The sequence below is a fragment of the Ambystoma mexicanum genome, chromosome 13 (genome assembly GCF_040938575.1).
Source record: "Ambystoma mexicanum isolate Mex_15411 chromosome 13, UKY_AmexF1_1, whole genome shotgun sequence".
In the NCBI taxonomy this organism is placed as follows: domain Eukaryota; kingdom Metazoa; phylum Chordata; class Amphibia; order Caudata; family Ambystomatidae; genus Ambystoma; species Ambystoma mexicanum.
This window is the reverse complement of record NC_090938.1, coordinates 374,588,759-374,616,723: the sequence shown is the minus strand read 5'-3', so window position 1 is coordinate 374,616,723 and position 27,965 is coordinate 374,588,759. Positions and strand designations below refer to the sequence as shown.

Here is a 27,965-nt window from a genome sequence, read left to right as displayed (position 1 = left end):
TGGAACTTTGTTTTCGTTCCCCTTGGAAAAGGATGGCGGCCTGAGGGAGGGAGCCATTCCCTCGAGGAACAGCCTGTTTCTTCATTGGAATGGGAGCCCTCTCTCCAGAAGAAGAGAGGCGCCCTTCTGCACCGAGAAGACTCACAAGCCCTTTAGTTTAGTTATAGGTGTCGGGGAAGGAAATGGGTGTCTGACACAGGACGGCAGACTTTTTCTTTTCCTGGACATCCCGACAGTCTCCGTAGTGAGACAAGGAAACCCCTCTTAGAAGATAGGGAAAGTTAGGGTTTTCCAAGAGACAGCGGGGTAGGCCTCTGGGTGAAAGGAGCAGGGTTCTTTGGCCCCTGCCCCGACGACCGCCTCTGACGAACGCCTGACAAACGCCGTTCTTTGCCCGACGGGCTTTGCCCGACGGGCAAAGGCCCAGCAGGCCCCAACGGGCACAGCTCCTGGGCAAGTTAGAGCGAGGTTTGCAATAGGTCTTAGCCTGAGGACCAAAGTAACATGGAAGGTGAAATGAGAGCCCTTTTGGGCGAGAGGGCCGGGCGGTCTTGATATCGCGTTCAGACCTTTCCCGGAACCTTGGTTGATGTTCGTGCCTCCCTCCCAGCAGCCTCAGCGCTTCTCACTTAGGGTAATGAGTGGAGTCCCCAGTCAGCCTCCTCCCCTCGCTTGCCATTCCTTCTTGGAACACGGTGTACAATGTATCTCTTCTGGCAGCTATCTGCAGAACCCTGGCTCTTGCACTCTTGGCCAGCTGGGCTGCAGTAACTTCTTCCGTTAAGAGAGGGCAGCAGGGTGACCTTACATCCCACAGTGGTGTAGAGTCAGCTGAACAGAAGGGAGACAAGGGGCCGGCATTTTGCTGGGGGCAATGGTGCCGAAACAATACATTTTAAAGCCCTTCAGGCCCCTCGACCATCAACGGGACGGGGTTAAAGCAACATAAAAGAGCACTGAAAACATTCACAGAGGTTGGGCCTCCCCACAAGGACCTGGGTTGAACAGAATTGCTCAAGCCTGCCCTTCGAAGCACATTGGGCCTGTAGTGGTGGTGGAAGGGCGGAAAGGTCTGAAGGTAAAACCCAGCAGAGGCAACTGTGGATCCTCCACATTTCCCAACTCTAGCAGATGTGGCCAGCACCCGGTAATGCAAGTCTCCACAAGGCTGACCTACCGCCACATGCCCCGTGAGAGGTACGGCCAGCCTCTGCTTACCCGACAACATTCAGGGCCAGGGTCCCCATGCCCAGCCTCCACGTGGCCAGGAAAGGGCATGGGTACTTTTGCAGCAAACCGTGTTCGCAGTGTTCCCCTCTTGGGAACTTTACCTGCGCTCAGGCTTCCAGTCGGCCAAACCACAACAGGCCACCTCCTTCTGCTACCCATGTAATGGAGTGGCAAAAACGAGCAGAGTGTGTGGGCCCGGGAACGCTCGGACCATCCGTAAATAGGCCTATATATGATATGATATATGATATGGTATATGATGTGGCATTTATAACGCGCCGATACACAAGTGTTTCTATGCTCTCGTACGGGTGCGTTCACGGGCCAAACAAGCAGCTATCAAGTGGGAGGCCAAAATGCAGCAGGCATTGCTGGGCGCATTTCCTCCTGACACACACGCAAGCATGCAGCTCTGTTAATGATAGTGTGGGCGGCTCTTAAAAGAGCCTTTGGGGTTTGTGGTGGTGGTGGTGGTGGTGCTGCTGCGGGTGTCCTCAACCCCCGAATCCGTAAAGAGTGCGACCCTGGCGCTTCAGGGCATAGACGACATCCATTGCGGTGACCGTCTTCCTCTTGGCGTGCTCGGTGTAGGTGACGGCATCCCGGATCACGTTCTCCAGGAAGACCTTCAGCACCCCACGGGTCTCCTCGTAGATGAGGCCGGAGATGCGCTTGACTCCGCCACGGCGAGCCAGGCGGCGGATGGCGGGCTTGGTAATTCCCTGAATGTTATCTCGGAGCACTTTCCTGTGCCTCTTGGCGCCGCCCTTGCCGAGTCCTTTCCCTCCTTTGCCACGTCCAGACATGATGGCTCTTCTCTCCCTCACAAACGAGCTGAGACTGTGGTGGCACGGCAGAATCAGCTACTTATATAGGCCCCCGGCGGACCAGGGGGAGAGCTCCCAACACACCAGCTCAATTGCGCGTCACAGACTGGGCCGGGCCTTGTGTGGGCCGGGCCTCAGCATTTCAAAATGCCCGCGCTTGCCAGCCGTTTGTCGCCAGCCCGCGCTTCTTTCAGGTCTGAGGACCTGCTAACGAAAGAGCTTGCCCATGCGACTGGAAAGGTGCCAAGGCAGTTTGCTTTTTTTCTGCCCTTTTGCGCTTTGGCAGACGCCATCCGAATTCGGACGTTTCGACCCCGGGAATGCGTCTATCCACACACAGGAAAGCCACGAGGCTCTCTCTTCTACTACTTAGGTGGAAGCTGCCACCCAAGCACCCGTGGAAAGGTCTGCCCCCCACTGTGCTCTTTTTTGCCAACGCTGCATGGAAGGACACCGTGGAAGCCAGCAGGCGGCATGCTTCGGGGAAGCAACAAAGCGCGCGTGTTTATTATTTTCTTTTCTCTTTCTCCCCCCCCCCCCCCCTCCCTCCCCTCCCCCCCCACACACCCACCAGCCGTTAGTGTTGCTGAGCCCTCGGGCAAGGAAGCCAGGCCAGTGACTGAATGTGCCCGGGGTATTGGAAAGAAAAGAAAGAGCAAAAATGGCAACTTCGAAAGAGCAGACTACGCTACTGGTCAAGATACTGAGCTCTTTGGCAGAGTTTGTGGGCGGCTCTGAAAAGAGCCCTTGGGGTTTTGGTTGTTGTGTTTTTTTTTTTTTTACGAGGATGGGCGGTTACTTGCTGGCTTTGCCCCCTGCCTTGTGGCCCTCGGTCTTCTTGGGCAGCAGCACGGCCTGGATGTTGGGCAGCACTCCTCCCTGGGCGATGGTGACCTTGCCCAGGAGCTTGTTGAGCTCCTCGTCATTGCGGATGGCGAGCTGCAGGTGTCTGGGGATGATACGTGTCTTCTTGTTGTCTCGGGCGGCGTTGCCGGCCAGCTCAAGGATTTCGGCAGTCAGATACTCGAGCACGGCGGCCAGATAGACGGGGGCGCCAGCCCCAACCCGTTCAGCGTAGTTCCCCTTCCGCAGCAGCCGGTGCACACGGCCGACTGGGAACTGCAGGCCAGCCCGGGAGGAGCGAGTCTTGGCCTTGGCGCGGGCCTTGCCTCCTTGCTTTCCACGTCCAGACATGCTGATGCGAGTGGGAACTCTCTGTCAGTTCGAAGAGAAAATAATGCCTGGGCCCGGGGAGACGGGGCATATAAAGACTAGGCAGAACGCTCCGATTGGAGGACACCTAGCCTCTGGGTGAACACCCATTGGTCGAGGGAAGGATTGCGGTCAGCCAATCAGAGCTCAGGCGGGCGGGCGGGCGGGCCTGGGGCACACCCACAGGCAGTACGTGCCGACCGATACCGACCAATGTTAGGCAGGGAGCGGCAGCAGCCGATTAACACACACACCCTATAAAAGAGAGCGGTTTGGGGGAGGGCTTTACTTGTTTCTCCCGCTCTTCCAGAGAGTGAACATCGTTGCTGCCGACCATGCCTGAGCCAGCCAAGTCCGCCCCAGCTCCCAAGAAGGGCTCCAAGAAAGCGCTCTCAAAGCCGCCCAAGAAGGACGGGAAGAAGCGCAAGAGGTGCAGGAAGGAGAGCTATGCTATCTACATCTACAAGGTGATGAAGCAGGTGCACCCCGACACCGGCATCTCCTCCAAGGCCATGGGCATCATGAACTCCTTTGTCAATGACATCTTTGAGCGCATCGCCGGGGAAGCCTCCCGCCTGACACTCTACAACAAGAGGCATACCATCACCTCCAGGGAGATCCAGACCGCCGTGCGCCTCCTGCTGCCGGGTGAGCTGGCCAAGCACGCTGTGTCCGAGGGCACAAAGGCCGTCACCAAGTACACCAGCGCCAAGTGAGGGCGGCCGCCTGAGCCCCCCTGGGACCCGAGCTCCCGGCTCAAAAAAACAACCCAAAGGCTCTTCTAAGAGCCACCCAACAACTCCATTCAAGAGCCAGCATGCTTTGTTTAGCGCCGCTTGCTTTCGAAATGAAAGCGCACACACCAGAGCCCCAAGATCTTGTCAAAGCAAATGCTTGGTTGAGGATCAGGAGGGGTAGCGTCACCCCACTAACAAAGGACCAAGCAAGCCGCAATGGTTATGGTTGACGCACTGGCGTGCGCGCGCACACACACACACACAAAGTCTGTGTTGCATCTCCTGTGTCAAGCGCTCAGCTGCCATTGGCGGGGCTTCGTAGCGGCTGTCTGGCTGCGCACCCAACCTACGTAACGATCAAGCACAGCACAAAGACACAACACAGCGAAGAGGGGCTGCATTGAGGCCACGCCGCTCAGGCTTCCTATGTATAATAGAAACGGTACTGTACAGGGGCAAGGCGTGTTCCAATGAGGGGTGGGGGGGGGGCTTGGGGATGGGGCTGCGTAGTTCCGGGTGCGCTGCTATACCAGTGTAAATAATGCCCATTCAAGTGCAGTTTGCAGAGTTGCATGTGAGTCAGGGGTGCGTGTGTAGCAGGGGCAGCACTGTGTGTTCCGTAGGGGTACTACTGCGGGTGCGGGGGGTTGCGCGCGTGTGTGTGGGGAGATGTGTGGGGGGGTGTGTGGGGAGGGGGTGTGTGTGTGTGTGTGTGTGTGTGTGTGTGAGTGAGTGAGTGAGTGTATGAGTGTGAGTGTGTGTGTACGCGCACACGCGCAAGGCTTGTTAGGGAGTCCCCTTGCATCCACTTCGAAGCGCTCGCCCGGCTGGTGCCACAGTGTCAGGGTGGAGGTCGGACCCCATGTTGCACGGCCACCCCGATTGCCCGATGGGCTCTTTCATCTGGAGCTGGAAGGAGAGCAAACCGATGGCAGCAGGCCCTCGATGAATTGAATCAACAAGAAATAAAATCATGTGGGCCTGTCTGTGTGTGTGAGGGAGGGGGGGGCTGGGGCTGGGGCTGGGGCTGGTGGGCGGCTTTCCGAACCACACCATGCGCCGACATGGGGCTGTGCTGGGCTCTGGCAAGTGGGGTGAAAAAGAGTTACAGCAAGTGCATATTGGCCATAGCAGTGCCGGGCAGGCTAGTGAATCCGGTCTGCCGCACGATCAGCAGGGTAGCCCGAGAAAGAGCCAGGGCGAAGTGAGTCATTTCCTCTGGTACCGTGAGAAGCCTGAGAGAGACCAGGGGAAGGGAGCTTTTCCCTCTGGTGTCGCGAAATGGAGCCATTTCCTCTGGCGTTGTGAGAAGCCTGAACCAGGGGACAAAGGGCATGTGATTACCCCTACCCCCCCTCTGCCCCCCCCCCCCCGCCCTGCCCCCCGCCACCACCTAGCCGGGGCTGAAAAGGCATCCTATCTGGTGTTACGCGATGGACAGCACACAGAAGGAAGCCTGAACAAGATCCTGGGGAAGAGAGGCATAACCCCCTAGGGTAGAAGTAGAACCACCCCTGAAGAGGGGAAACCCTCTCCAGGCATCCAAGTGTGAAGACAGCAACCATGGTCGTTAAGGAATGCTGGTGTTTCTTTTTAACTTTGAGTTGAACCAAGAACTTGTAGTCCGCTTTAAGACTCTTCTTTTCTTGGAACTTTGTTTTCGTTCCCCTTGGAAAAGGATGGCGGCCTGAGGGAGGGAGCCATTCCCTCGAGGAACAGCCTGTTTCTTCATTGGAATGGGAGCCCTCTCTCCAGAAGAAGAGAGGCGCCCTTCTGCACCGAGAAGACTCACAAGCCCTTTAGTTTAGTTATAGGTGTCGGGGAAGGAAATGGGTGTCTGACACAGGACGGCAGACTTTTTCTTTTCCTGGACATCCCGACAGTCTCCGTAGTGAGACAAGGAAACCCCTCTTAGAAGATAGGGAAAGTTAGGGTTTTCCAAGAGACAGCGGGGTAGGCCTCTGGGTGAAAGGAGCAGGGTTCTTTGGCCCCTGCCCCGACGACCGCCTCTGACGAACGCCTGACAAACGCCGTTCTTTGCCCGACGGGCTTTGCCCGACGGGCAAAGGCCCAGCAGGCCCCAACGGGCACAGCTCCTGGGCAAGTTAGAGCGAGGTTTGCAATAGGTCTTAGCCTGAGGACCAAAGTAACATGGAAGGTGAAATGAGAGCCCTTTTGGGCGAGAGGGCCGGGCGGTCTTGATATCGCGTTCAGACCTTTCCCGGAACCTTGGTTGATGTTCGTGCCTCCCTCCCAGCAGCCTCAGCGCTTCTCACTTAGGGTAATGAGTGGAGTCCCCAGTCAGCCTCCTCCCCTCGCTTGCCATTCCTTCTTGGAACACGGTGTACAATGTATCTCTTCTGGCAGCTATCTGCAGAACCCTGGCTCTTGCACTCTTGGCCAGCTGGGCTGCAGTAACTTCTTCCGTTAAGAGAGGGCAGCAGGGTGACCTTACATCCCACAGTGGTGTAGAGTCAGCTGAACAGAAGGGAGACAAGGGGCCGGCATTTTGCTGGGGGCAATGGTGCCGAAACAATACATTTTAAAGCCCTTCAGGCCCCTCGACCATCAACGGGACGGGGTTAAAGCAACATAAAAGAGCACTGAAAACATTCACAGAGGTTGGGCCTCCCCACAAGGACCTGGGTTGAACAGAATTGCTCAAGCCTGCCCTTCGAAGCACATTGGGCCTGTAGTGGTGGTGGAAGGGCGGAAAGGTCTGAAGGTAAAACCCAGCAGAGGCAACTGTGGATCCTCCACATTTCCCAACTCTAGCAGATGTGGCCAGCACCCGGTAATGCAAGTCTCCACAAGGCTGACCTACCGCCACATGCCCCGTGAGAGGTACGGCCAGCCTCTGCTTACCCGACAACATTCAGGGCCAGGGTCCCCATGCCCAGCCTCCACGTGGCCAGGAAAGGGCATGGGTACTTTTGCAGCAAACCGTGTTCGCAGTGTTCCCCTCTTGGGAACTTTACCTGCGCTCAGGCTTCCAGTCGGCCAAACCACAACAGGCCACCTCCTTCTGCTACCCATGTAATGGAGTGGCAAAAACGAGCAGAGTGTGTGGGCCCGGGAACGCTCGGACCATCCGTAAATAGGCCTATATATGATATGATATATGATATGGTATATGATGTGGCATTTATAACGCGCCGATACACAAGTGTTTCTATGCTCTCGTACGGGTGCGTTCACGGGCCAAACAAGCAGCTATCAAGTGGGAGGCCAAAATGCAGCAGGCATTGCTGGGCGCATTTCCTCCTGACACACACGCAAGCATGCAGCTCTGTTAATGATAGTGTGGGCGGCTCTTAAAAGAGCCTTTGGGGTTTGTGGTGGTGGTGGTGGTGGTGCTGCTGCGGGTGTCCTCAACCCCCGAATCCGTAAAGAGTGCGACCCTGGCGCTTCAGGGCATAGACGACATCCATTGCGGTGACCGTCTTCCTCTTGGCGTGCTCGGTGTAGGTGACGGCATCCCGGATCACGTTCTCCAGGAAGACCTTCAGCACCCCACGGGTCTCCTCGTAGATGCGCTTGACTCCGCCACGGCGAGCCAGGCGGCGGATGGCGGGCTTGGTAATTCCCTGAATGTTATCTCGGAGCACTTTCCTGTGCCTCTTGGCGCCGCCCTTGCCGAGTCCTTTCCCTCCTTTGCCACGTCCAGACATGATGGCTCTTCTCTCCCTCACAAACGAGCTGAGACTGTGGTGGCACGGCAGAATCAGCTACTTATATAGGCCCCCGGCGGACCAGGGGGAGAGCTCCCAACACACCAGCTCAATTGCGCGTCACAGACTGGGCCGGGCCTTGTGTGGGCCGGGCCTCAGCATTTCAAAATGCCCGCGCTTGCCAGCCGTTTGTCGCCAGCCCGCGCTTCTTTCAGGTCTGAGGACCTGCTAACGAAAGAGCTTGCCCATGCGACTGGAAAGGTGCCAAGGCAGTTTGCTTTTTTTCTGCCCTTTTGCGCTTTGGCAGACGCCATCCGAATTCGGACGTTTCGACCCCGGGAATGCGTCTATCCACACACAGGAAAGCCACGAGGCTCTCTCTTCTACTACTTAGGTGGAAGCTGCCACCCAAGCACCCGTGGAAAGGTCTGCCCCCCACTGTGCTCTTTTTTGCCAACGCTGCATGGAAGGACACCGTGGAAGCCAGCAGGCGGCATGCTTCGGGGAAGCAACAAAGCGCGCGTGTTTATTATTTTCTTTTCTCTTTCTCCCCCCCCCCCCCCCTCCCTCCCCTCCCCCCCCCACACACCCACCAGCCGTTAGTGTTGCTGAGCCCTCGGGCAAGGAAGCCAGGCCAGTGACTGAATGTGCCCGGGGTATTGGAAAGAAAAGAAAGAGCAAAAATGGCAACTTCGAAAGAGCAGACTACGCTACTGGTCAAGATACTGAGCTCTTTGGCAGAGTTTGTGGGCGGCTCTGAAAAGAGCCCTTGGGGTTTTGGTTGTTGTGTTTTTTTTTTTTTTACGAGGATGGGCGGTTACTTGCTGGCTTTGCCCCCTGCCTTGTGGCCCTCGGTCTTCTTGGGCAGCAGCACGGCCTGGATGTTGGGCAGCACTCCTCCCTGGGCGATGGTGACCTTGCCCAGGAGCTTGTTGAGCTCCTCGTCATTGCGGATGGCGAGCTGCAGGTGTCTGGGGATGATACGTGTCTTCTTGTTGTCTCGGGCGGCGTTGCCGGCCAGCTCAAGGATTTCGGCAGTCAGATACTCGAGCACGGCGGCCAGATAGACGGGGGCGCCAGCCCCAACCCGTTCAGCGTAGTTCCCCTTCCGCAGCAGCCGGTGCACACGGCCGACTGGGAACTGCAGGCCAGCCCGGGAGGAGCGAGTCTTGGCCTTGGCGCGGGCCTTGCCTCCTTGCTTTCCACGTCCAGACATGCTGATGCGAGTGGGAACTCTCTGTCAGTTCGAAGAGAAAATAATGCCTGGGCCCGGGGAGACGGGGCATATAAAGACTAGGCAGAACGCTCCGATTGGAGGACACCTAGCCTCTGGGTGAACACCCATTGGTCGAGGGAAGGATTGCGGTCAGCCAATCAGAGCTCAGGCGGGCGGGCGGGCGGGCCTGGGGCACACCCACAGGCAGTACGTGCCGACCGATACCGACCAATGTTAGGCAGGGAGCGGCAGCAGCCGATTAACACACACACCCTATAAAAGAGAGCGGTTTGGGGGAGGGCTTTACTTGTTTCTCCCGCTCTTCCAGAGAGTGAACATCGTTGCTGCCGACCATGCCTGAGCCAGCCAAGTCCGCCCCAGCTCCCAAGAAGGGCTCCAAGAAAGCGCTCTCAAAGCCGCCCAAGAAGGACGGGAAGAAGCGCAAGAGGTGCAGGAAGGAGAGCTATGCTATCTACATCTACAAGGTGATGAAGCAGGTGCACCCCGACACCGGCATCTCCTCCAAGGCCATGGGCATCATGAACTCCTTTGTCAATGACATCTTTGAGCGCATCGCCGGGGAAGCCTCCCGCCTGACACTCTACAACAAGAGGCATACCATCACCTCCAGGGAGATCCAGACCGCCGTGCGCCTCCTGCTGCCGGGTGAGCTGGCCAAGCACGCTGTGTCCGAGGGCACAAAGGCCGTCACCAAGTACACCAGCGCCAAGTGAGGGCGGCCGCCTGAGCCCCCCTGGGACCCGAGCTCCCGGCTCAAAAAAACAACCCAAAGGCTCTTCTAAGAGCCACCCAACAACTCCATTCAAGAGCCAGCATGCTTTGTTTAGCGCCGCTTGCTTTCGAAATGAAAGCGCACACACCAGAGCCCCAAGATCTTGTCAAAGCAAATGCTTGGTTGAGGATCAGGAGGGGTAGCGTCACCCCACTAACAAAGGACCAAGCAAGCCGCAATGGTTATGGTTGACGCACTGGCGTGCGCGCGCACACACACACACACAAAGTCTGTGTTGCATCTCCTGTGTCAAGCGCTCAGCTGCCATTGGCGGGGCTTCGTAGCGGCTGTCTGGCTGCGCACCCAACCTACGTAACGATCAAGCACAGCACAAAGACACAACACAGCGAAGAGGGGCTGCATTGAGGCCACGCCGCTCAGGCTTCCTATGTATAATAGAAACGGTACTGTACAGGGGCAAGGCGTGTTCCAATGGGGGGTGGGGGGGGGGCTTGGGGATGGGGCTGCGTAGTTCCGGGTGCGCTGCTATACCAGTGTAAATAATGCCCATTCAAGTGCAGTTTGCAGAGTTGCATGTGAGTCAGGGGTGCGTGTGTAGCAGGGGCAGCACTGTGTGTTCCGTAGGGGTACTACTGCGGGTGCGGGGGGTTGCGCGCGTGTGTGTGGGGAGATGTGTGGGGGGGTGTGTGGGGAGGTGTGTGTGTGTGTGTGTGTGTGTGTGTGTGTGTGTGTGTGTGTGTGTGTGTGTGTGTGTGAGTGAGTGAGTGAGTGAGTGTATGAGTGTGAGTGTGTGTGTACGCGCACACGCGCAAGGCTTGTTAGGGAGTCCCCTTGCATCCACTTCGAAGCGCTCGCCCGGCTGGTGCCACAGTGTCAGGGTGGAGGTCGGACCCCATGTTGCACGGCCACCCCGATTGCCCGATGGGCTCTTTCATCTGGAGCTGGAAGGAGAGCAAACCGATGGCAGCAGGCCCTCGATGAATTGAATCAACAAGAAATAAAATCATGTGGGCCTGTCTGTGTGTGTGAGGGAGGGGGGGGCTGGGGCTGGGGCTGGGGCTGGTGGGCGGCTTTCCGAACCACACCATGCGCCGACATGGGGCTGTGCTGGGCTCTGGCAAGTGGGGTGAAAAAGAGTTACAGCAAGTGCATATTGGCCATAGCAGTGCCGGGCAGGCTAGTGAATCCGGTCTGCCGCACGATCAGCAGGGTAGCCCGAGAAAGAGCCAGGGCGAAGTGAGTCATTTCCTCTGGTACCGTGAGAAGCCTGAGAGAGACCAGGGGAAGGGAGCTTTTCCCTCTGGTGTCGCGAAATGGAGCCATTTCCTCTGGCGTTGTGAGAAGCCTGAACCAGGGGACAAAGGGCATGTGATTACCCCTACCCCCCCTCTGCCCCCCCCCCCCGCCCTGCCCCCCGCCACCACCTAGCCGGGGCTGAAAAGGCATCCTATCTGGTGTTACGCGATGGACAGCACACAGAAGGAAGCCTGAACAAGATCCTGGGGAAGAGAGGCATAACCCCCTAGGGTAGAAGTAGAACCACCCCTGAAGAGGGGAAACCCTCTCCAGGCATCCAAGTGTGAAGACAGCAACCATGGTCGTTAAGGAATGCTGGTGTTTCTTTTTAACTTTGAGTTGAACCAAGAACTTGTAGTCCGCTTTAAGACTCTTCTTTTCTTGGAACTTTGTTTTCGTTCCCCTTGGAAAAGGATGGCGGCCTGAGGGAGGGAGCCATTCCCTCGAGGAACAGCCTGTTTCTTCATTGGAATGGGAGCCCTCTCTCCAGAAGAAGAGAGGCGCCCTTCTGCACCGAGAAGACTCACAAGCCCTTTAGTTTAGTTATAGGTGTCGGGGAAGGAAATGGGTGTCTGACACAGGACGGCAGACTTTTTCTTTTCCTGGACATCCCGACAGTCTCCGTAGTGAGACAAGGAAACCCCTCTTAGAAGATAGGGAAAGTTAGGGTTTTCCAAGAGACAGCGGGGTAGGCCTCTGGGTGAAAGGAGCAGGGTTCTTTGGCCCCTGCCCCGACGACCGCCTCTGACGAACGCCTGACAAACGCCGTTCTTTGCCCGACGGGCTTTGCCCGACGGGCAAAGGCCCAGCAGGCCCCAACGGGCACAGCTCCTGGGCAAGTTAGAGCGAGGTTTGCAATAGGTCTTAGCCTGAGGACCAAAGTAACATGGAAGGTGAAATGAGAGCCCTTTTGGGCGAGAGGGCCGGGCGGTCTTGATATCGCGTTCAGACCTTTCCCGGAACCTTGGTTGATGTTCGTGCCTCCCTCCCAGCAGCCTCAGCGCTTCTCACTTAGGGTAATGAGTGGAGTCCCCAGTCAGCCTCCTCCCCTCGCTTGCCATTCCTTCTTGGAACACGGTGTACAATGTATCTCTTCTGGCAGCTATCTGCAGAACCCTGGCTCTTGCACTCTTGGCCAGCTGGGCTGCAGTAACTTCTTCCGTTAAGAGAGGGCAGCAGGGTGACCTTACATCCCACAGTGGTGTAGAGTCAGCTGAACAGAAGGGAGACAAGGGGCCGGCATTTTGCTGGGGGCAATGGTGCCGAAACAATACATTTTAAAGCCCTTCAGGCCCCTCGACCATCAACGGGACGGGGTTAAAGCAACATAAAAGAGCACTGAAAACATTCACAGAGGTTGGGCCTCCCCACAAGGACCTGGGTTGAACAGAATTGCTCAAGCCTGCCCTTCGAAGCACATTGGGCCTGTAGTGGTGGTGGAAGGGCGGAAAGGTCTGAAGGTAAAACCCAGCAGAGGCAACTGTGGATCCTCCACATTTCCCAACTCTAGCAGATGTGGCCAGCACCCGGTAATGCAAGTCTCCACAAGGCTGACCTACCGCCACATGCCCCGTGAGAGGTACGGCCAGCCTCTGCTTACCCGACAACATTCAGGGCCAGGGTCCCCATGCCCAGCCTCCACGTGGCCAGGAAAGGGCATGGGTACTTTTGCAGCAAACCGTGTTCGCAGTGTTCCCCTCTTGGGAACTTTACCTGCGCTCAGGCTTCCAGTCGGCCAAACCACAACAGGCCACCTCCTTCTGCTACCCATGTAATGGAGTGGCAAAAACGAGCAGAGTGTGTGGGCCCGGGAACGCTCGGACCATCCGTAAATAGGCCTATATATGATATGATATGATATATGATATGGTATATGATGTGGCATTTATAACGCGCCGATACACAAGTGTTTCTATGCTCTCGTACGGGTGCGTTCACGGGCCAAACAAGCAGCTATCAAGTGGGAGGCCAAAATGCAGCAGGCATTGCTGGGCGCATTTCCTCCTGACACACACGCAAGCATGCAGCTCTGTTAATGATAGTGTGGGCGGCTCTTAAAAGAGCCTTTGGGGTTTGTGGTGGTGGTGGTGGTGGTGGTGCTGCTGCGGGTGTCCTCAACCCCCGAATCCGTAAAGAGTGCGACCCTGGCGCTTCAGGGCATAGACGACATCCATTGCGGTGACCGTCTTCCTCTTGGCGTGCTCGGTGTAGGTGACGGCATCCCGGATCACGTTCTCCAGGAAGACCTTCAGCACCCCACGGGTCTCCTCGTAGATGAGGCCGGAGATGCGCTTGACTCCGCCACGGCGAGCCAGGCGGCGGATGGCGGGCTTGGTAATTCCCTGAATGTTATCTCGGAGCACTTTCCTGTGCCTCTTGGCGCCGCCCTTGCCGAGTCCTTTCCCTCCTTTGCCACGTCCAGACATGATGGCTCTTCTCTCCCTCACAAACGAGCTGAGACTGTGGTGGCACGGCAGAATCAGCTACTTATATAGGCCCCCGGCGGACCAGGGGGAGAGCTCCCAACACACCAGCTCAATTGCGCGTCACAGACTGGGCCGGGCCTTGTGTGGGCCGGGCCTCAGCATTTCAAAATGCCCGCGCTTGCCAGCCGTTTGTCGCCAGCCCGCGCTTCTTTCAGGTCTGAGGACCTGCTAACGAAAGAGCTTGCCCATGCGACTGGAAAGGTGCCAAGGCAGTTTGCTTTTTTTCTGCCCTTTTGCGCTTTGGCAGACGCCATCCGAATTCGGACGTTTCGACCCCGGGAATGCGTCTATCCACACACAGGAAAGCCACGAGGCTCTCTCTTCTACTACTTAGGTGGAAGCTGCCACCCAAGCACCCGTGGAAAGGTCTGCCCCCCACTGTGCTCTTTTTTGCCAACGCTGCATGGAAGGACACCGTGGAAGCCAGCAGGCGGCATGCTTCGGGGAAGCAACAAAGCGCGCGTGTTTATTATTTTCTTTTCTCTTTCTCCCCCCCCCCCCCGCCCCCCTCCCTCCCCTCCCCCCCCCACACACCCACCAGCCGTTAGTGTTGCTGAGCCCTCGGGCAAGGAAGCCAGGCCAGTGACTGAATGTGCCCGGGGTATTGGAAAGAAAAGAAAGAGCAAAAATGGCAACTTCGAAAGAGCAGACTACGCTACTGGTCAAGATACTGAGCTCTTTGGCAGAGTTTGTGGGCGGCTCTGAAAAGAGCCCTTGGGGTTTTGGTTGTTGTGTTTTTTTTTTTTTTACGAGGATGGGCGGTTACTTGCTGGCTTTGCCCCCTGCCTTGTGGCCCTCGGTCTTCTTGGGCAGCAGCACGGCCTGGATGTTGGGCAGCACTCCTCCCTGGGCGATGGTGACCTTGCCCAGGAGCTTGTTGAGCTCCTCGTCATTGCGGATGGCGAGCTGCAGGTGTCTGGGGATGATACGTGTCTTCTTGTTGTCTCGGGCGGCGTTGCCGGCCAGCTCAAGGATTTCGGCAGTCAGATACTCGAGCACGGCGGCCAGATAGACGGGGGCGCCAGCCCCAACCCGTTCAGCGTAGTTCCCCTTCCGCAGCAGCCGGTGCACACGGCCGACTGGGAACTGCAGGCCAGCCCGGGAGGAGCGAGTCTTGGCCTTGGCGCGGGCCTTGCCTCCTTGCTTTCCACGTCCAGACATGCTGATGCGAGTGGGAACTCTCTGTCAGTTCGAAGAGAAAATAATGCCTGGGCCCGGGGAGACGGGGCATATAAAGACTAGGCAGAACGCTCCGATTGGAGGACACCTAGCCTCTGGGTGAACACCCATTGGTCGAGGGAAGGATTGCGGTCAGCCAATCAGAGCTCAGGCGGGCGGGCGGGCGGGCCTGGGGCACACCCACAGGCAGTACGTGCCGACCGATACCGACCAATGTTAGGCAGGGAGCGGCAGCAGCCGATTAACACACACACCCTATAAAAGAGAGCGGTTTGGGGGAGGGCTTTACTTGTTTCTCCCGCTCTTCCAGAGAGTGAACATCGTTGCTGCCGACCATGCCTGAGCCAGCCAAGTCCGCCCCAGCTCCCAAGAAGGGCTCCAAGAAAGCGCTCTCAAAGCCGCCCAAGAAGGACGGGAAGAAGCGCAAGAGGTGCAGGAAGGAGAGCTATGCTATCTACATCTACAAGGTGATGAAGCAGGTGCACCCCGACACCGGCATCTCCTCCAAGGCCATGGGCATCATGAACTCCTTTGTCAATGACATCTTTGAGCGCATCGCCGGGGAAGCCTCCCGCCTGACACTCTACAACAAGAGGCATACCATCACCTCCAGGGAGATCCAGACCGCCGTGCGCCTCCTGCTGCCGGGTGAGCTGGCCAAGCACGCTGTGTCCGAGGGCACAAAGGCCGTCACCAAGTACACCAGCGCCAAGTGAGGGCGGCCGCCTGAGCCCCCCTGGGACCCGAGCTCCCGGCTCAAAAAAACAACCCAAAGGCTCTTCTAAGAGCCACCCAACAACTCCATTCAAGAGCCAGCATGCTTTGTTTAGCGCCGCTTGCTTTCGAAATGAAAGCGCACACACCAGAGCCCCAAGATCTTGTCAAAGCAAATGCTTGGTTGAGGATCAGGAGGGGTAGCGTCACCCCACTAACAAAGGACCAAGCAAGCCGCAATGGTTATGGTTGACGCACTGGCGTGCGCGCGCACACACACACACACAAAGTCTGTGTTGCATCTCCTGTGTCAAGCGCTCAGCTGCCATTGGCGGGGCTTCGTAGCGGCTGTCTGGCTGCGCACCCAACCTACGTAACGATCAAGCACAGCACAAAGACACAACACAGCGAAGAGGGGCTGCATTGAGGCCACGCCGCTCAGGCTTCCTATGTATAATAGAAACGGTACTGTACAGGGGCAAGGCGTGTTCCAATGGGGGGTGGGGGGGGGGCTTGGGGATGGGGCTGCGTAGTTCCGGGTGCGCTGCTATACCAGTGTAAATAATGCCCATTCAAGTGCAGTTTGCAGAGTTGCATGTGAGTCAGGGGTGCGTGTGTAGCAGGGGCAGCACTGTGTGTTCCGTAGGGGTACTACTGCGGGTGCGGGGGGTTGCGCGCGTGTGTGTGGGGAGATGTGTGGGGGGGTGTGTGGGGAGGGTGTGTGTGTGTGTGTGTGTGTGTGTGTGTGTGAGTGAGTGAGTGAGTGAGTGTATGAGTGTGAGTGTGTGTGTACGCGCACACGCGCAAGGCTTGTTAGGGAGTCCCCTTGCATCCACTTCGAAGCGCTCGCCCGGCTGGTGCCACAGTGTCAGGGTGGAGGTCGGACCCCATGTTGCACGGCCACCCCGATTGCCCGATGGGCTCTTTCATCTGGAGCTGGAAGGAGAGCAAACCGATGGCAGCAGGCCCTCGATGAATTGAATCAACAAGAAATAAAATCATGTGGGCCTGTCTGTGTGTGTGAGGGAGGGGGGGGCTGGGGCTGGGGCTGGGGCTGGTGGGCGGCTTTCCGAACCACACCATGCGCCGACATGGGGCTGTGCTGGGCTCTGGCAAGTGGGGTGAAAAAGAGTTACAGCAAGTGCATATTGGCCATAGCAGTGCCGGGCAGGCTAGTGAATCCGGTCTGCCGCACGATCAGCAGGGTAGCCCGAGAAAGAGCCAGGGCGAAGTGAGTCATTTCCTCTGGTACCGTGAGAAGCCTGAGAGAGACCAGGGGAAGGGAGCTTTTCCCTCTGGTGTCGCGAAATGGAGCCATTTCCTCTGGCGTTGTGAGAAGCCTGAACCAGGGGACAAAGGGCATGTGATTACCCCTACCCCCCCTCTCCCCCCCCCCCCCGCCCTGCCCCCCGCCACCACCTAGCCGGGGCTGAAAAGGCATCCTATCTGGTGTTACGCGATGGACAGCACACAGAAGGAAGCCTGAACAAGATCCTGGGGAAGAGAGGCATAACCCCCTAGGGTAGAAGTAGAACCACCCCTGAAGAGGGGAAACCCTCTCCAGGCATCCAAGTGTGAAGACAGCAACCATGGTCGTTAAGGAATGCTGGTGTTTCTTTTTAACTTTGAGTTGAACCAAGAACTTGTAGTCCGCTTTAAGACTCTTCTTTTCTTGGAACTTTGTTTTCGTTCCCCTTGGAAAAGGATGGCGGCCTGAGGGAGGGAGCCATTCCCTCGAGGAACAGCCTGTTTCTTCATTGGAATGGGAGCCCTCTCTCCAGAAGAAGAGAGGCGCCCTTCTGCACCGAGAAGACTCACAAGCCCTTTAGTTTAGTTATAGGTGTCGGGGAAGGAAATGGGTGTCTGACACAGGACGGCAGACTTTTTCTTTTCCTGGACATCCCGACAGTCTCCGTAGTGAGACAAGGAAACCCCTCTTAGAAGATAGGGAAAGTTAGGGTTTTCCAAGAGACAGCGGGGTAGGCCTCTGGGTGAAAGGAGCAGGGTTCTTTGGCCCCTGCCCCGACGACCGCCTCTGACGAACGCCTGACAAACGCCGTTCTTTGCCCGACGGGCTTTGCCCGACGGGCAAAGGCCCAGCAGGCCCCAACGGGCACAGCTCCTGGGCAAGTTAGAGCGAGGTTTGCAATAGGTCTTAGCCTGAGGACCAAAGTAACATGGAAGGTGAAATGAGAGCCCTTTTGGGCGAGAGGGCCGGGCGGTCTTGATATCGCGTTCAGACCTTTCCCGGAACCTTGGTTGATGTTCGTGCCTCCCTCCCAGCAGCCTCAGCGCTTCTCACTTAGGGTAATGAGTGGAGTCCCCAGTCAGCCTCCTCCCCTCGCTTGCCATTCCTTCTTGGAACACGGTGTACAATGTATCTCTTCTGGCAGCTATCTGCAGAACCCTGGCTCTTGCACTCTTGGCCAGCTGGGCTGCAGTAACTTCTTCCGTTAAGAGAGGGCAGCAGGGTGACCTTACATCCCACAGTGGTGTAGAGTCAGCTGAACAGAAGGGAGACAAGGGGCCGGCATTTTGCTGGGGGCAATGGTGCCGAAACAATACATTTTAAAGCCCTTCAGGCCCCTCGACCATCAACGGGACGGGGTTAAAGCAACATAAAAGAGCACTGAAAACATTCACAGAGGTTGGGCCTCCCCACAAGGACCTGGGTTGAACAGAATTGCTCAAGCCTGCCCTTCGAAGCACATTGGGCCTGTAGTGGTGGTGGAAGGGCGGAAAGGTCTGAAGGTAAAACCCAGCAGAGGCAACTGTGGATCCTCCACATTTCCCAACTCTAGCAGATGTGGCCAGCACCCGGTAATGCAAGTCTCCACAAGGCTGACCTACCGCCACATGCCCCGTGAGAGGTACGGCCAGCCTCTGCTTACCCGACAACATTCAGGGCCAGGGTCCCCATGCCCAGCCTCCACGTGGCCAGGAAAGGGCATGGGTACTTTTGCAGCAAACCGTGTTCGCAGTGTTCCCCTCTTGGGAACTTTACCTGCGCTCAGGCTTCCAGTCGGCCAAACCACAACAGGCCACCTCCTTCTGCTACCCATGTAATGGAGTGGCAAAAACGAGCAGAGTGTGTGGGCCCGGGAACGCTCGGACCATCCGTAAATAGGCCTATATATGATATGATATATGATATGGTATATGATGTGGCATTTATAACGCGCCGATACACAAGTGTTTCTATGCTCTCGTACGGGTGCGTTCACGGGCCAAACAAGCAGCTATCAAGTGGGAGGCCAAAATGCAGCAGGCATTGCTGGGCGCATTTCCTCCTGACACACACGCAAGCATGCAGCTCTGTTAATGATAGTGTGGGCGGCTCTTAAAAGAGCCTTTGGGGTTTGTGGTGGTGGTGGTGGTGGTGCTGCTGCGGGTGTCCTCAACCCCCGAATCCGTAAAGAGTGCGACCCTGGCGCTTCAGGGCATAGACGACATCCATTGCGGTGACCGTCTTCCTCTTGGCGTGCTCGGTGTAGGTGACGGCATCCCGGATCACGTTCTCCAGGAAGACCTTCAGCACCCCACGGGTCTCCTCGTAGATGAGGCCGGAGATGCGCTTGACTCCGCCACGGCGAGCCAGGCGGCGGATGGCGGGCTTGGTAATTCCCTGAATGTTATCTCGGAGCACTTTCCTGTGCCTCTTGGCGCCGCCCTTGCCGAGTCCTTTCCCTCCTTTGCCACGTCCAGACATGATGGCTCTTCTCTCCCTCACAAACGAGCTGAGACTGTGGTGGCACGGCAGAATCAGCTACTTATATAGGCCCCCGGCGGACCAGGGGGAGAGCTCCCAACACACCAGCTCAATTGCGCGTCACAGACTGGGCCGGGCCTTGTGTGGGCCGGGCCTCAGCATTTCAAAATGCCCGCGCTTGCCAGCCGTTTGTCGCCAGCCCGCGCTTCTTTCAGGTCTGAGGACCTGCTAACGAAAGAGCTTGCCCATGCGACTGGAAAGGTGCCAAGGCAGTTTGCTTTTTTTCTGCCCTTTTGCGCTTTGGCAGACGCCATCCGAATTCGGACGTTTCGACCCCGGGAATGCGTCTATCCACACACAGGAAAGCCACGAGGCTCTCTCTTCTACTACTTAGGTGGAAGCTGCCACCCAAGCACCCGTGGAAAGGTCTGCCCCCCACTGTGCTCTTTTTTGCCAACGCTGCATGGAAGGACACCGTGGAAGCCAGCAGGCGGCATGCTTCGGGGAAGCAACAAAGCGCGCGTGTTTATTATTTTCTTTTCTCTTTCTCCCCCCCCCCCCCCCCCCTCCCTCCCCTCCCCCCCCCACACACCCACCAGCCGTTAGTGTTGCTGAGCCCTCGGGCAAGGAAGCCAGGCCAGTGACTGAATGTGCCCGGGGTATTGGAAAGAAAAGAAAGAGCAAAAATGGCAACTTCGAAAGAGCAGACTACGCTACTGGTCAAGATACTGAGCTCTTTGGCAGAGTTTGTGGGCGGCTCTGAAAAGAGCCCTTGGGGTTTTGGTTGTTGTGTTTTTTTTTTTTTTTACGAGGATGGGCGGTTACTTGCTGGCTTTGCCCCCTGCCTTGTGGCCCTCGGTCTTCTTGGGCAGCAGCACGGCCTGGATGTTGGGCAGCACTCCTCCCTGGGCGATGGTGACCTTGCCCAGGAGCTTGTTGAGCTCCTCGTCATTGCGGATGGCGAGCTGCAGGTGTCTGGGGATGATACGTGTCTTCTTGTTGTCTCGGGCGGCGTTGCCGGCCAGCTCAAGGATTTCGGCAGTCAGATACTCGAGCACGGCGGCCAGATAGACGGGGGCGCCAGCCCCAACCCGTTCAGCGTAGTTCCCCTTCCGCAGCAGCCGGTGCACACGGCCGACTGGGAACTGCAGGCCAGCCCGGGAGGAGCGAGTCTTGGCCTTGGCGCGGGCCTTGCCTCCTTGCTTTCCACGTCCAGACATGCTGATGCGAGTGGGAACTCTCTGTCAGTTCGAAGAGAAAATAATGCCTGGGCCCGGGGAGACGGGGCATATAAAGACTAGGCAGAACGCTCCGATTGGAGGACACCTAGCCTCTGGGTGAACACCCATTGGTCGAGGGAAGGATTGCGGTCAGCCAATCAGAGCTCAGGCGGGCGGGCGGGCGGGCCTGGGGCACACCCACAGGCAGTACGTGCCGACCGATACCGACCAATGTTAGGCAGGGAGCGGCAGCAGCCGATTAACACACACACCCTATAAAAGAGAGCGGTTTGGGGGAGGGCTTTACTTGTTTCTCCCGCTCTTCCAGAGAGTGAACATCGTTGCTGCCGACCATGCCTGAGCCAGCCAAGTCCGCCCCAGCTCCCAAGAAGGGCTCCAAGAAAGCGCTCTCAAAGCCGCCCAAGAAGGACGGGAAGAAGCGCAAGAGGTGCAGGAAGGAGAGCTATGCTATCTACATCTACAAGGTGATGAAGCAGGTGCACCCCGACACCGGCATCTCCTCCAAGGCCATGGGCATCATGAACTCCTTTGTCAATGACATCTTTGAGCGCATCGCCGGGGAAGCCTCCCGCCTGACACTCTACAACAAGAGGCATACCATCACCTCCAGGGAGATCCAGACCGCCGTGCGCCTCCTGCTGCCGGGTGAGCTGGCCAAGCACGCTGTGTCCGAGGGCACAAAGGCCGTCACCAAGTACACCAGCGCCAAGTGAGGGCGGCCGCCTGAGCCCCCCTGGGACCCGAGCTCCCGGCTCAAAAAAACAACCCAAAGGCTCTTCTAAGAGCCACCCAACAACTCCATTCAAGAGCCAGCATGCTTTGTTTAGCGCCGCTTGCTTTCGAAATGAAAGCGCACACACCAGAGCCCCAAGATCTTGTCAAAGCAAATGCTTGGTTGAGGATCAGGAGGGGTAGCGTCACCCCACTAACAAAGGACCAAGCAAGCCGCAATGGTTATGGTTGACGCACTGGCGTGCGCGCGCACACACACACACACAAAGTCTGTGTTGCATCTCCTGTGTCAAGCGCTCAGCTGCCATTGGCGGGGCTTCGTAGCGGCTGTCTGGCTGCGCACCCAACCTACGTAACGATCAAGCACAGCACAAAGACACAACACAGCGAAGAGGGGCTGCATTGAGGCCACGCCGCTCAGGCTTCCTATGTATAATAGAAACGGTACTGTACAGGGGCAAGGCGTGTTCCAATGGGGGGTGGGGGGGGGGCTTGGGGATGGGGCTGCGTAGTTCCGGGTGCGCTGCTATACCAGTGTAAATAATGCCCATTCAAGTGCAGTTTGCAGAGTTGCATGTGAGTCAGGGGTGCGTGTGTAGCAGGGGCAGCACTGTGTGTTCCGTAGGGGTACTACTGCGGGTGCGGGGGGTTGCGCGCGTGTGTGTGGGGAGATGTGTGGGGGGGTGTGTGGGGAGGGGGTGTGTGTGTGTGTGTGTGTGTGTGTGTGTGTGTGTGTGTGTGAGTGAGTGAGTGAGTGTATGAGTGTGAGTGTGTGTGTACGCGCACACGCGCAAGGCTTGTTAGGGAGTCCCCTTGCATCCACTTCGAAGCGCTCGCCCGGCTGGTGCCACAGTGTCAGGGTGGAGGTCGGACCCCATGTTGCACGGCCACCCCGATTGCCCGATGGGCTCTTTCATCTGGAGCTGGAAGGAGAGCAAACCGATGGCAGCAGGCCCTCGATGAATTGAATCAACAAGAAATAAAATCATGTGGGCCTGTCTGTGTGTGTGAGGGAGGGGGGGGCTGGGGCTGGGGCTGGTGGGCGGCTTTCCGAACCACACCATGCGCCGACATGGGGCTGTGCTGGGCTCTGGCAAGTGGGGTGAAAAAGAGTTACAGCAAGTGCATATTGGCCATAGCAGTGCCGGGCAGGCTAGTGAATCCGGTCTGCCGCACGATCAGCAGGGTAGCCCGAGAAAGAGCCAGGGCGAAGTGAGTCATTTCCTCTGGTACCGTGAGAAGCCTGAGAGAGACCAGGGGAAGGGAGCTTTTCCCTCTGGTGTCGCGAAATGGAGCCATTTCCTCTGGCGTTGTGAGAAGCCTGAACCAGGGGACAAAGGGCATGTGATTACCCCTACCCCCCCTCTGCCCCCCCCCCCCGCCCTGCCCCCCGCCACCACCTAGCCGGGGCTGAAAAGGCATCCTATCTGGTGTTACGCGATGGACAGCACACAGAAGGAAGCCTGAACAAGATCCTGGGGAAGAGAGGCATAACCCCCTAGGGTAGAAGTAGAACCACCCCTGAAGAGGGGAAACCCTCTCCAGGCATCCAAGTGTGAAGACAGCAACCATGGTCGTTAAGGAATGCTGGTGTTTCTTTTTAACTTTGAGTTGAACCAAGAACTTGTAGTCCGCTTTAAGACTCTTCTTTTCTTGGAACTTTGTTTTCGTTCCCCTTGGAAAAGGATGGCGGCCTGAGGGAGGGAGCCATTCCCTCGAGGAACAGCCTGTTTCTTCATTGGAATGGGAGCCCTCTCTCCAGAAGAAGAGAGGCGCCCTTCTGCCCCGAGAAGACTCACAAGCCCTTTAGTTTAGTTATAGGTGTCGGGGAAGGAAATGGGTGTCTGACACAGGACGGCAGACTTTTTCTTTTCCTGGACATCCCGACAGTCTCCGTAGTGAGACAAGGAAACCCCTCTTAGAAGATAGGGAAAGTTAGGGTTTTCCAAGAGACAGCGGGGTAGGCCTCTGGGTGAAAGGAGCAGGGTTCTTTGGCCCCTGCCCCGACGACCGCCTCTGACGAACGCCTGACAAACGCCGTTCTTTGCCCGACGGGCTTTGCCCGACGGGCAAAGGCCCAGCAGGCCCCAACGGGCACAGCTCCTGGGCAAGTTAGAGCGAGGTTTGCAATAGGTCTTAGCCTGAGGACCAAAGTAACATGGAAGGTGAAATGAGAGCCCTTTTGGGCGAGAGGGCCGGGCGGTCTTGATATCGCGTTCAGACCTTTCCCGGAACCTTGGTTGATGTTCGTGCCTCCCTCCCAGCAGCCTCAGCGCTTCTCACTTAGGGTAATGAGTGGAGTCCCCAGTCAGCCTCCTCCCCTCGCTTGCCATTCCTTCTTGGAACACGGTGTACAATGTATCTCTTCTGGCAGCTATCTGCAGAACCCTGGCTCTTGCACTCTTGGCCAGCTGGGCTGCAGTAACTTCTTCCGTTAAGAGAGGGCAGCAGGGTGACCTTACATCCCACAGTGGTGTAGAGTCAGCTGAACAGAAGGGAGACAAGGGGCCGGCATTTTGCTGGGGGCAATGGTGCCGAAACAATACATTTTAAAGCCCTTCAGGCCCCTCGACCATCAACGGGACGGGGTTAAAGCAACATAAAAGAGCACTGAAAACATTCACAGAGGTTGGGCCTCCCCACAAGGACCTGGGTTGAACAGAATTGCTCAAGCCTGCCCTTCGAAGCACATTGGGCCTGTAGTGGTGGTGGAAGGGCGGAAAGGTCTGAAGGTAAAACCCAGCAGAGGCAACTGTGGATCCTCCACATTTCCCAACTCTAGCAGATGTGGCCAGCACCCGGTAATGCAAGTCTCCACAAGGCTGACCTACCGCCACATGCCCCGTGAGAGGTACGGCCAGCCTCTGCTTACCCGACAACATTCAGGGCCAGGGTCCCCATGCCCAGCCTCCACGTGGCCAGGAAAGGGCATGGGTACTTTTGCAGCAAACCGTGTTCGCAGTGTTCCCCTCTTGGGAACTTTACCTGCGCTCAGGCTTCCAGTCGGCCAAACCACAACAGGCCACCTCCTTCTGCTACCCATGTAATGGAGTGGCAAAAACGAGCAGAGTGTGTGGGCCCGGGAACGCTCGGACCATCCGTAAATAGGCCTATATATGATATGATATATGATATGGTATATGATGTGGCATTTATAACGCGCCGATACACAAGTGTTTCTATGCTCTCGTACGGGTGCGTTCACGGGCCAAACAAGCAGCTATCAAGTGGGAGGCCAAAATGCAGCAGGCATTGCTGGGCGCATTTCCTCCTGACACACACGCAAGCATGCAGCTCTGTTAATGATAGTGTGGGCGGCTCTTAAAAGAGCCTTTGGGGTTTGTGGTGGTGGTGGTGGTGGTGCTGCTGCGGGTGTCCTCAACCCCCGAATCCGTAAAGAGTGCGACCCTGGCGCTTCAGGGCATAGACGACATCCATTGCGGTGACCGTCTTCCTCTTGGCGTGCTCGGTGTAGGTGACGGCATCCCGGATCACGTTCTCCAGGAAGACCTTCAGCACCCCACGGGTCTCCTCGTAGATGAGGCCGGAGATGCGCTTGACTCCGCCACGGCGAGCCAGGCGGCGGATGGCGGGCTTGGTAATTCCCTGAATGTTATCTCGGAGCACTTTCCTGTGCCTCTTGGCGCCGCCCTTGCCGAGTCCTTTCCCTCCTTTGCCACGTCCAGACATGATGGCTCTTCTCTCCCTCACAAACGAGCTGAGACTGTGGTGGCACGGCAGAATCAGCTACTTATATAGGCCCCCGGCGGACCAGGGGGAGAGCTCCCAACACACCAGCTCAATTGCGCGTCACAGACTGGGCCGGGCCTTGTGTGGGCCGGGCCTCAGCATTTCAAAATGCCCGCGCTTGCCAGCCGTTTGTCGCCAGCCCGCGCTTCTTTCAGGTCTGAGGACCTGCTAACGAAAGAGCTTGCCCATGCGACTGGAAAGGTGCCAAGGCAGTTTGCTTTTTTTCTGCCCTTTTGCGCTTTGGCAGACGCCATCCGAATTCGGACGTTTCGACCCCGGGAATGCGTCTATCCACACACAGGAAAGCCACGAGGCTCTCTCTTCTACTACTTAGGTGGAAGCTGCCACCCAAGCACCCGTGGAAAGGTCTGCCCCCCACTGTGCTCTTTTTTGCCAACGCTGCATGGAAGGACACCGTGGAAGCCAGCAGGCGGCATGCTTCGGGGAAGCAACAAAGCGCGCGTGTTTATTATTTTCTTTTCTCTTTCTCCCCCCCCCCCCCCCCCCGCCTCCCTCCCCTCCCCCCCCCACACACCCACCAGCCGTTAGTGTTGCTGAGCCCTCGGGCAAGGAAGCCAGGCCAGTGACTGAATGTGCCCGGGGTATTGGAAAGAAAAGAAAGAGCAAAAATGGCAACTTCGAAAGAGCAGACTACGCTACTGGTCAAGATACTGAGCTCTTTGGCAGAGTTTGTGGGCGGCTCTGAAAAGAGCCCTTGGGGTTTTGGTTGTTGTGTTTTTTTTTTTTTTACGAGGATGGGCGGTTACTTGCTGGCTTTGCCCCCTGCCTTGTGGCCCTCGGTCTTCTTGGGCAGCAGCACGGCCTGGATGTTGGGCAGCACTCCTCCCTGGGCGATGGTGACCTTGCCCAGGAGCTTGTTGAGCTCCTCGTCATTGCGGATGGCGAGCTGCAGGTGTCTGGGGATGATACGTGTCTTCTTGTTGTCTCGGGCGGCGTTGCCGGCCAGCTCAAGGATTTCGGCAGTCAGATACTCGAGCACGGCGGCCAGATAGACGGGGGCGCCAGCCCCAACCCGTTCAGCGTAGTTCCCCTTCCGCAGCAGCCGGTGCACACGGCCGACTGGGAACTGCAGGCCAGCCCGGGAGGAGCGAGTCTTGGCCTTGGCGCGGGCCTTGCCTCCTTGCTTTCCACGTCCAGACATGCTGATGCGAGTGGGAACTCTCTGTCAGTTCGAAGAGAAAATAATGCCTGGGCCCGGGGAGACGGGGCATATAAAGACTAGGCAGAACGCTCCGATTGGAGGACACCTAGCCTCTGGGTGAACACCCATTGGTCGAGGGAAGGATTGCGGTCAGCCAATCAGAGCTCAGGCGGGCGGGCGGGCGGGCCTGGGGCACACCCACAGGCAGTACGTGCCGACCGATACCGACCAATGTTAGGCAGGGAGCGGCAGCAGCCGATTAACACACACACCCTATAAAAGAGAGCGGTTTGGGGGAGGGCTTTACTTGTTTCTCCCGCTCTTCCAGAGAGTGAACATCGTTGCTGCCGACCATGCCTGAGCCAGCCAAGTCCGCCCCAGCTCCCAAGAAGGGCTCCAAGAAAGCGCTCTCAAAGCCGCCCAAGAAGGACGGGAAGAAGCGCAAGAGGTGCAGGAAGGAGAGCTATGCTATCTACATCTACAAGGTGATGAAGCAGGTGCACCCCGACACCGGCATCTCCTCCAAGGCCATGGGCATCATGAACTCCTTTGTCAATGACATCTTTGAGCGCATCGCCGGGGAAGCCTCCCGCCTGACACTCTACAACAAGAGGCATACCATCACCTCCAGGGAGATCCAGACCGCCGTGCGCCTCCTGCTGCCGGGTGAGCTGGCCAAGCACGCTGTGTCCGAGGGCACAAAGGCCGTCACCAAGTACACCAGCGCCAAGTGAGGGCGGCCGCCTGAGCCCCCCTGGGACCCGAGCTCCCGGCTCAAAAAAACAACCCAAAGGCTCTTCTAAGAGCCACCCAACAACTCCATTCAAGAGCCAGCATGCTTTGTTTAGCGCCGCTTGCTTTCGAAATGAAAGCGCACACACCAGAGCCCCAAGATCTTGTCAAAGCAAATGCTTGGTTGAGGATCAGGAGGGGTAGCGTCACCCCACTAACAAAGGACCAAGCAAGCCGCAATGGTTATGGTTGACGCACTGGCGTGCGCGCGCACACACACACACACAAAGTCTGTGTTGCATCTCCTGTGTCAAGCGCTCAGCTGCCATTGGCGGGGCTTCGTAGCGGCTGTCTGGCTGCGCACCCAACCTACGTAACGATCAAGCACAGCACAAAGACACAACACAGCGAAGAGGGGCTGCATTGAGGCCACGCCGCTCAGGCTTCCTATGTATAATAGAAACGGTACTGTACAGGGGCAAGGCGTGTTCCAATGGGGGGTGGGGGGGGGGCTTGGGGATGGGGCTGCGTAGTTCCGGGTGCGCTGCTATACCAGTGTAAATAATGCCCATTCAAGTGCAGTTTGCAGAGTTGCATGTGAGTCAGGGGTGCGTGTGTAGCAGGGGCAGCACTGTGTGTTCCGTAGGGGTACTACTGCGGGTGCGGGGGGTTGCGCGCGTGTGTGTGGGGAGATGTGTGGGGGGGTGTGTGGGGAGGGGGTGTGTGTGTGTGTGTGTGTGTGTGTGTGTGTGTGAGTGAGTGAGTGAGTGAGTGTATGAGTGTGAGTGTGTGTGTACGCGCACACGCGCAAGGCTTGTTAGGGAGTCCCCTTGCATCCACTTCGAAGCGCTCGCCCGGCTGGTGCCACAGTGTCAGGGTGGAGGTCGGACCCCATGTTGCACGGCCACCCCGATTGCCCGATGGGCTCTTTCATCTGGAGCTGGAAGGAGAGCAAACCGATGGCAGCAGGCCCTCGATGAATTGAATCAACAAGAAATAAAATCATGTGGGCCTGTCTGTGTGTGTGAGGGAGGGGGGGGCTGGGGCTGGGGCTGGGGCTGGTGGGCGGCTTTCCGAACCACACCATGCGCCGACATGGGGCTGTGCTGGGCTCTGGCAAGTGGGGTGAAAAAGAGTTACAGCAAGTGCATATTGGCCATAGCAGTGCCGGGCAGGCTAGTGAATCCGGTCTGCCGCACGATCAGCAGGGTAGCCCGAGAAAGAGCCAGGGCGAAGTGAGTCATTTCCTCTGGTACCGTGAGAAGCCTGAGAGAGACCAGGGGAAGGGAGCTTTTCCCTCTGGTGTCGCGAAATGGA

At 57.4% G+C, this 27,965-nt stretch overlaps 5 protein-coding genes across 5 annotated transcripts; all 5 read right to left on the bottom strand.

Moving 5' to 3' along the window:
- Nucleotides 1-2,815: 2,815 nt before the first annotated feature.
- LOC138520203 (histone H2A type 2-C) lies at nt 2,816-3,263 on the bottom strand. The gene has a single exon (XM_069632674.1). It carries the CDS (start codon nt 3,249-3,251, stop codon nt 2,853-2,855), a length of 399 nt encoding a protein of 132 aa, XP_069488775.1. The 5' UTR covers nt 3,252-3,263; the 3' UTR covers nt 2,816-2,852.
- A 5,194-nt stretch (nt 3,264-8,457) lies between these two features.
- LOC138520202 (histone H2A type 2-C) lies at nt 8,458-8,905 on the bottom strand. The gene has a single exon (XM_069632673.1). The coding sequence runs from the start codon at nt 8,891-8,893 to the stop codon at nt 8,495-8,497; it is 399 nt and encodes a 132-aa protein (XP_069488774.1). The 5' UTR covers nt 8,894-8,905; the 3' UTR covers nt 8,458-8,494.
- Nucleotides 8,906-14,154: 5,249 nt separating this feature from the next.
- On the bottom strand, nt 14,155-14,602 carry LOC138520201 (histone H2A type 2-C). The gene has a single exon (XM_069632672.1). It carries the CDS (start codon nt 14,588-14,590, stop codon nt 14,192-14,194), a length of 399 nt encoding a protein of 132 aa, XP_069488773.1. The 5' UTR covers nt 14,591-14,602; the 3' UTR covers nt 14,155-14,191.
- A 5,219-nt stretch (nt 14,603-19,821) lies between these two features.
- On the bottom strand, nt 19,822-20,263 carry LOC138520200 (histone H2A type 2-C). The gene has a single exon (XM_069632671.1). The coding sequence runs from the start codon at nt 20,249-20,251 to the stop codon at nt 19,853-19,855; it is 399 nt and encodes a 132-aa protein (XP_069488772.1). The 5' UTR covers nt 20,252-20,263; the 3' UTR covers nt 19,822-19,852.
- A 5,217-nt stretch (nt 20,264-25,480) lies between these two features.
- Nucleotides 25,481-25,928, bottom strand: LOC138520199 (histone H2A type 2-C). The gene has a single exon (XM_069632670.1). The coding sequence runs from the start codon at nt 25,914-25,916 to the stop codon at nt 25,518-25,520; it is 399 nt and encodes a 132-aa protein (XP_069488771.1). The 5' UTR covers nt 25,917-25,928; the 3' UTR covers nt 25,481-25,517.
- Between the last annotated feature and the right edge of the window lie 2,037 nt (nt 25,929-27,965).

Excerpts from the sequence above, each read along its gene's own strand:
- LOC138520201 (XM_069632672.1), bottom strand. The coding sequence starts at position 14,590 with ATGTCTGGACGTGGAAAGCAAGGAGGCAAGGCCCGCGCCAAGGCCAAG.
- LOC138520200 (XM_069632671.1), bottom strand. The coding sequence starts at position 20,251 with ATGTCTGGACGTGGAAAGCAAGGAGGCAAGGCCCGCGCCAAGGCCAAG.
- LOC138520202 (XM_069632673.1), bottom strand. The coding sequence starts at position 8,893 with ATGTCTGGACGTGGAAAGCAAGGAGGCAAGGCCCGCGCCAAGGCCAAG.
- LOC138520199 (XM_069632670.1), bottom strand. The coding sequence starts at position 25,916 with ATGTCTGGACGTGGAAAGCAAGGAGGCAAGGCCCGCGCCAAGGCCAAG.
- LOC138520203 (XM_069632674.1), bottom strand. The coding sequence starts at position 3,251 with ATGTCTGGACGTGGAAAGCAAGGAGGCAAGGCCCGCGCCAAGGCCAAG.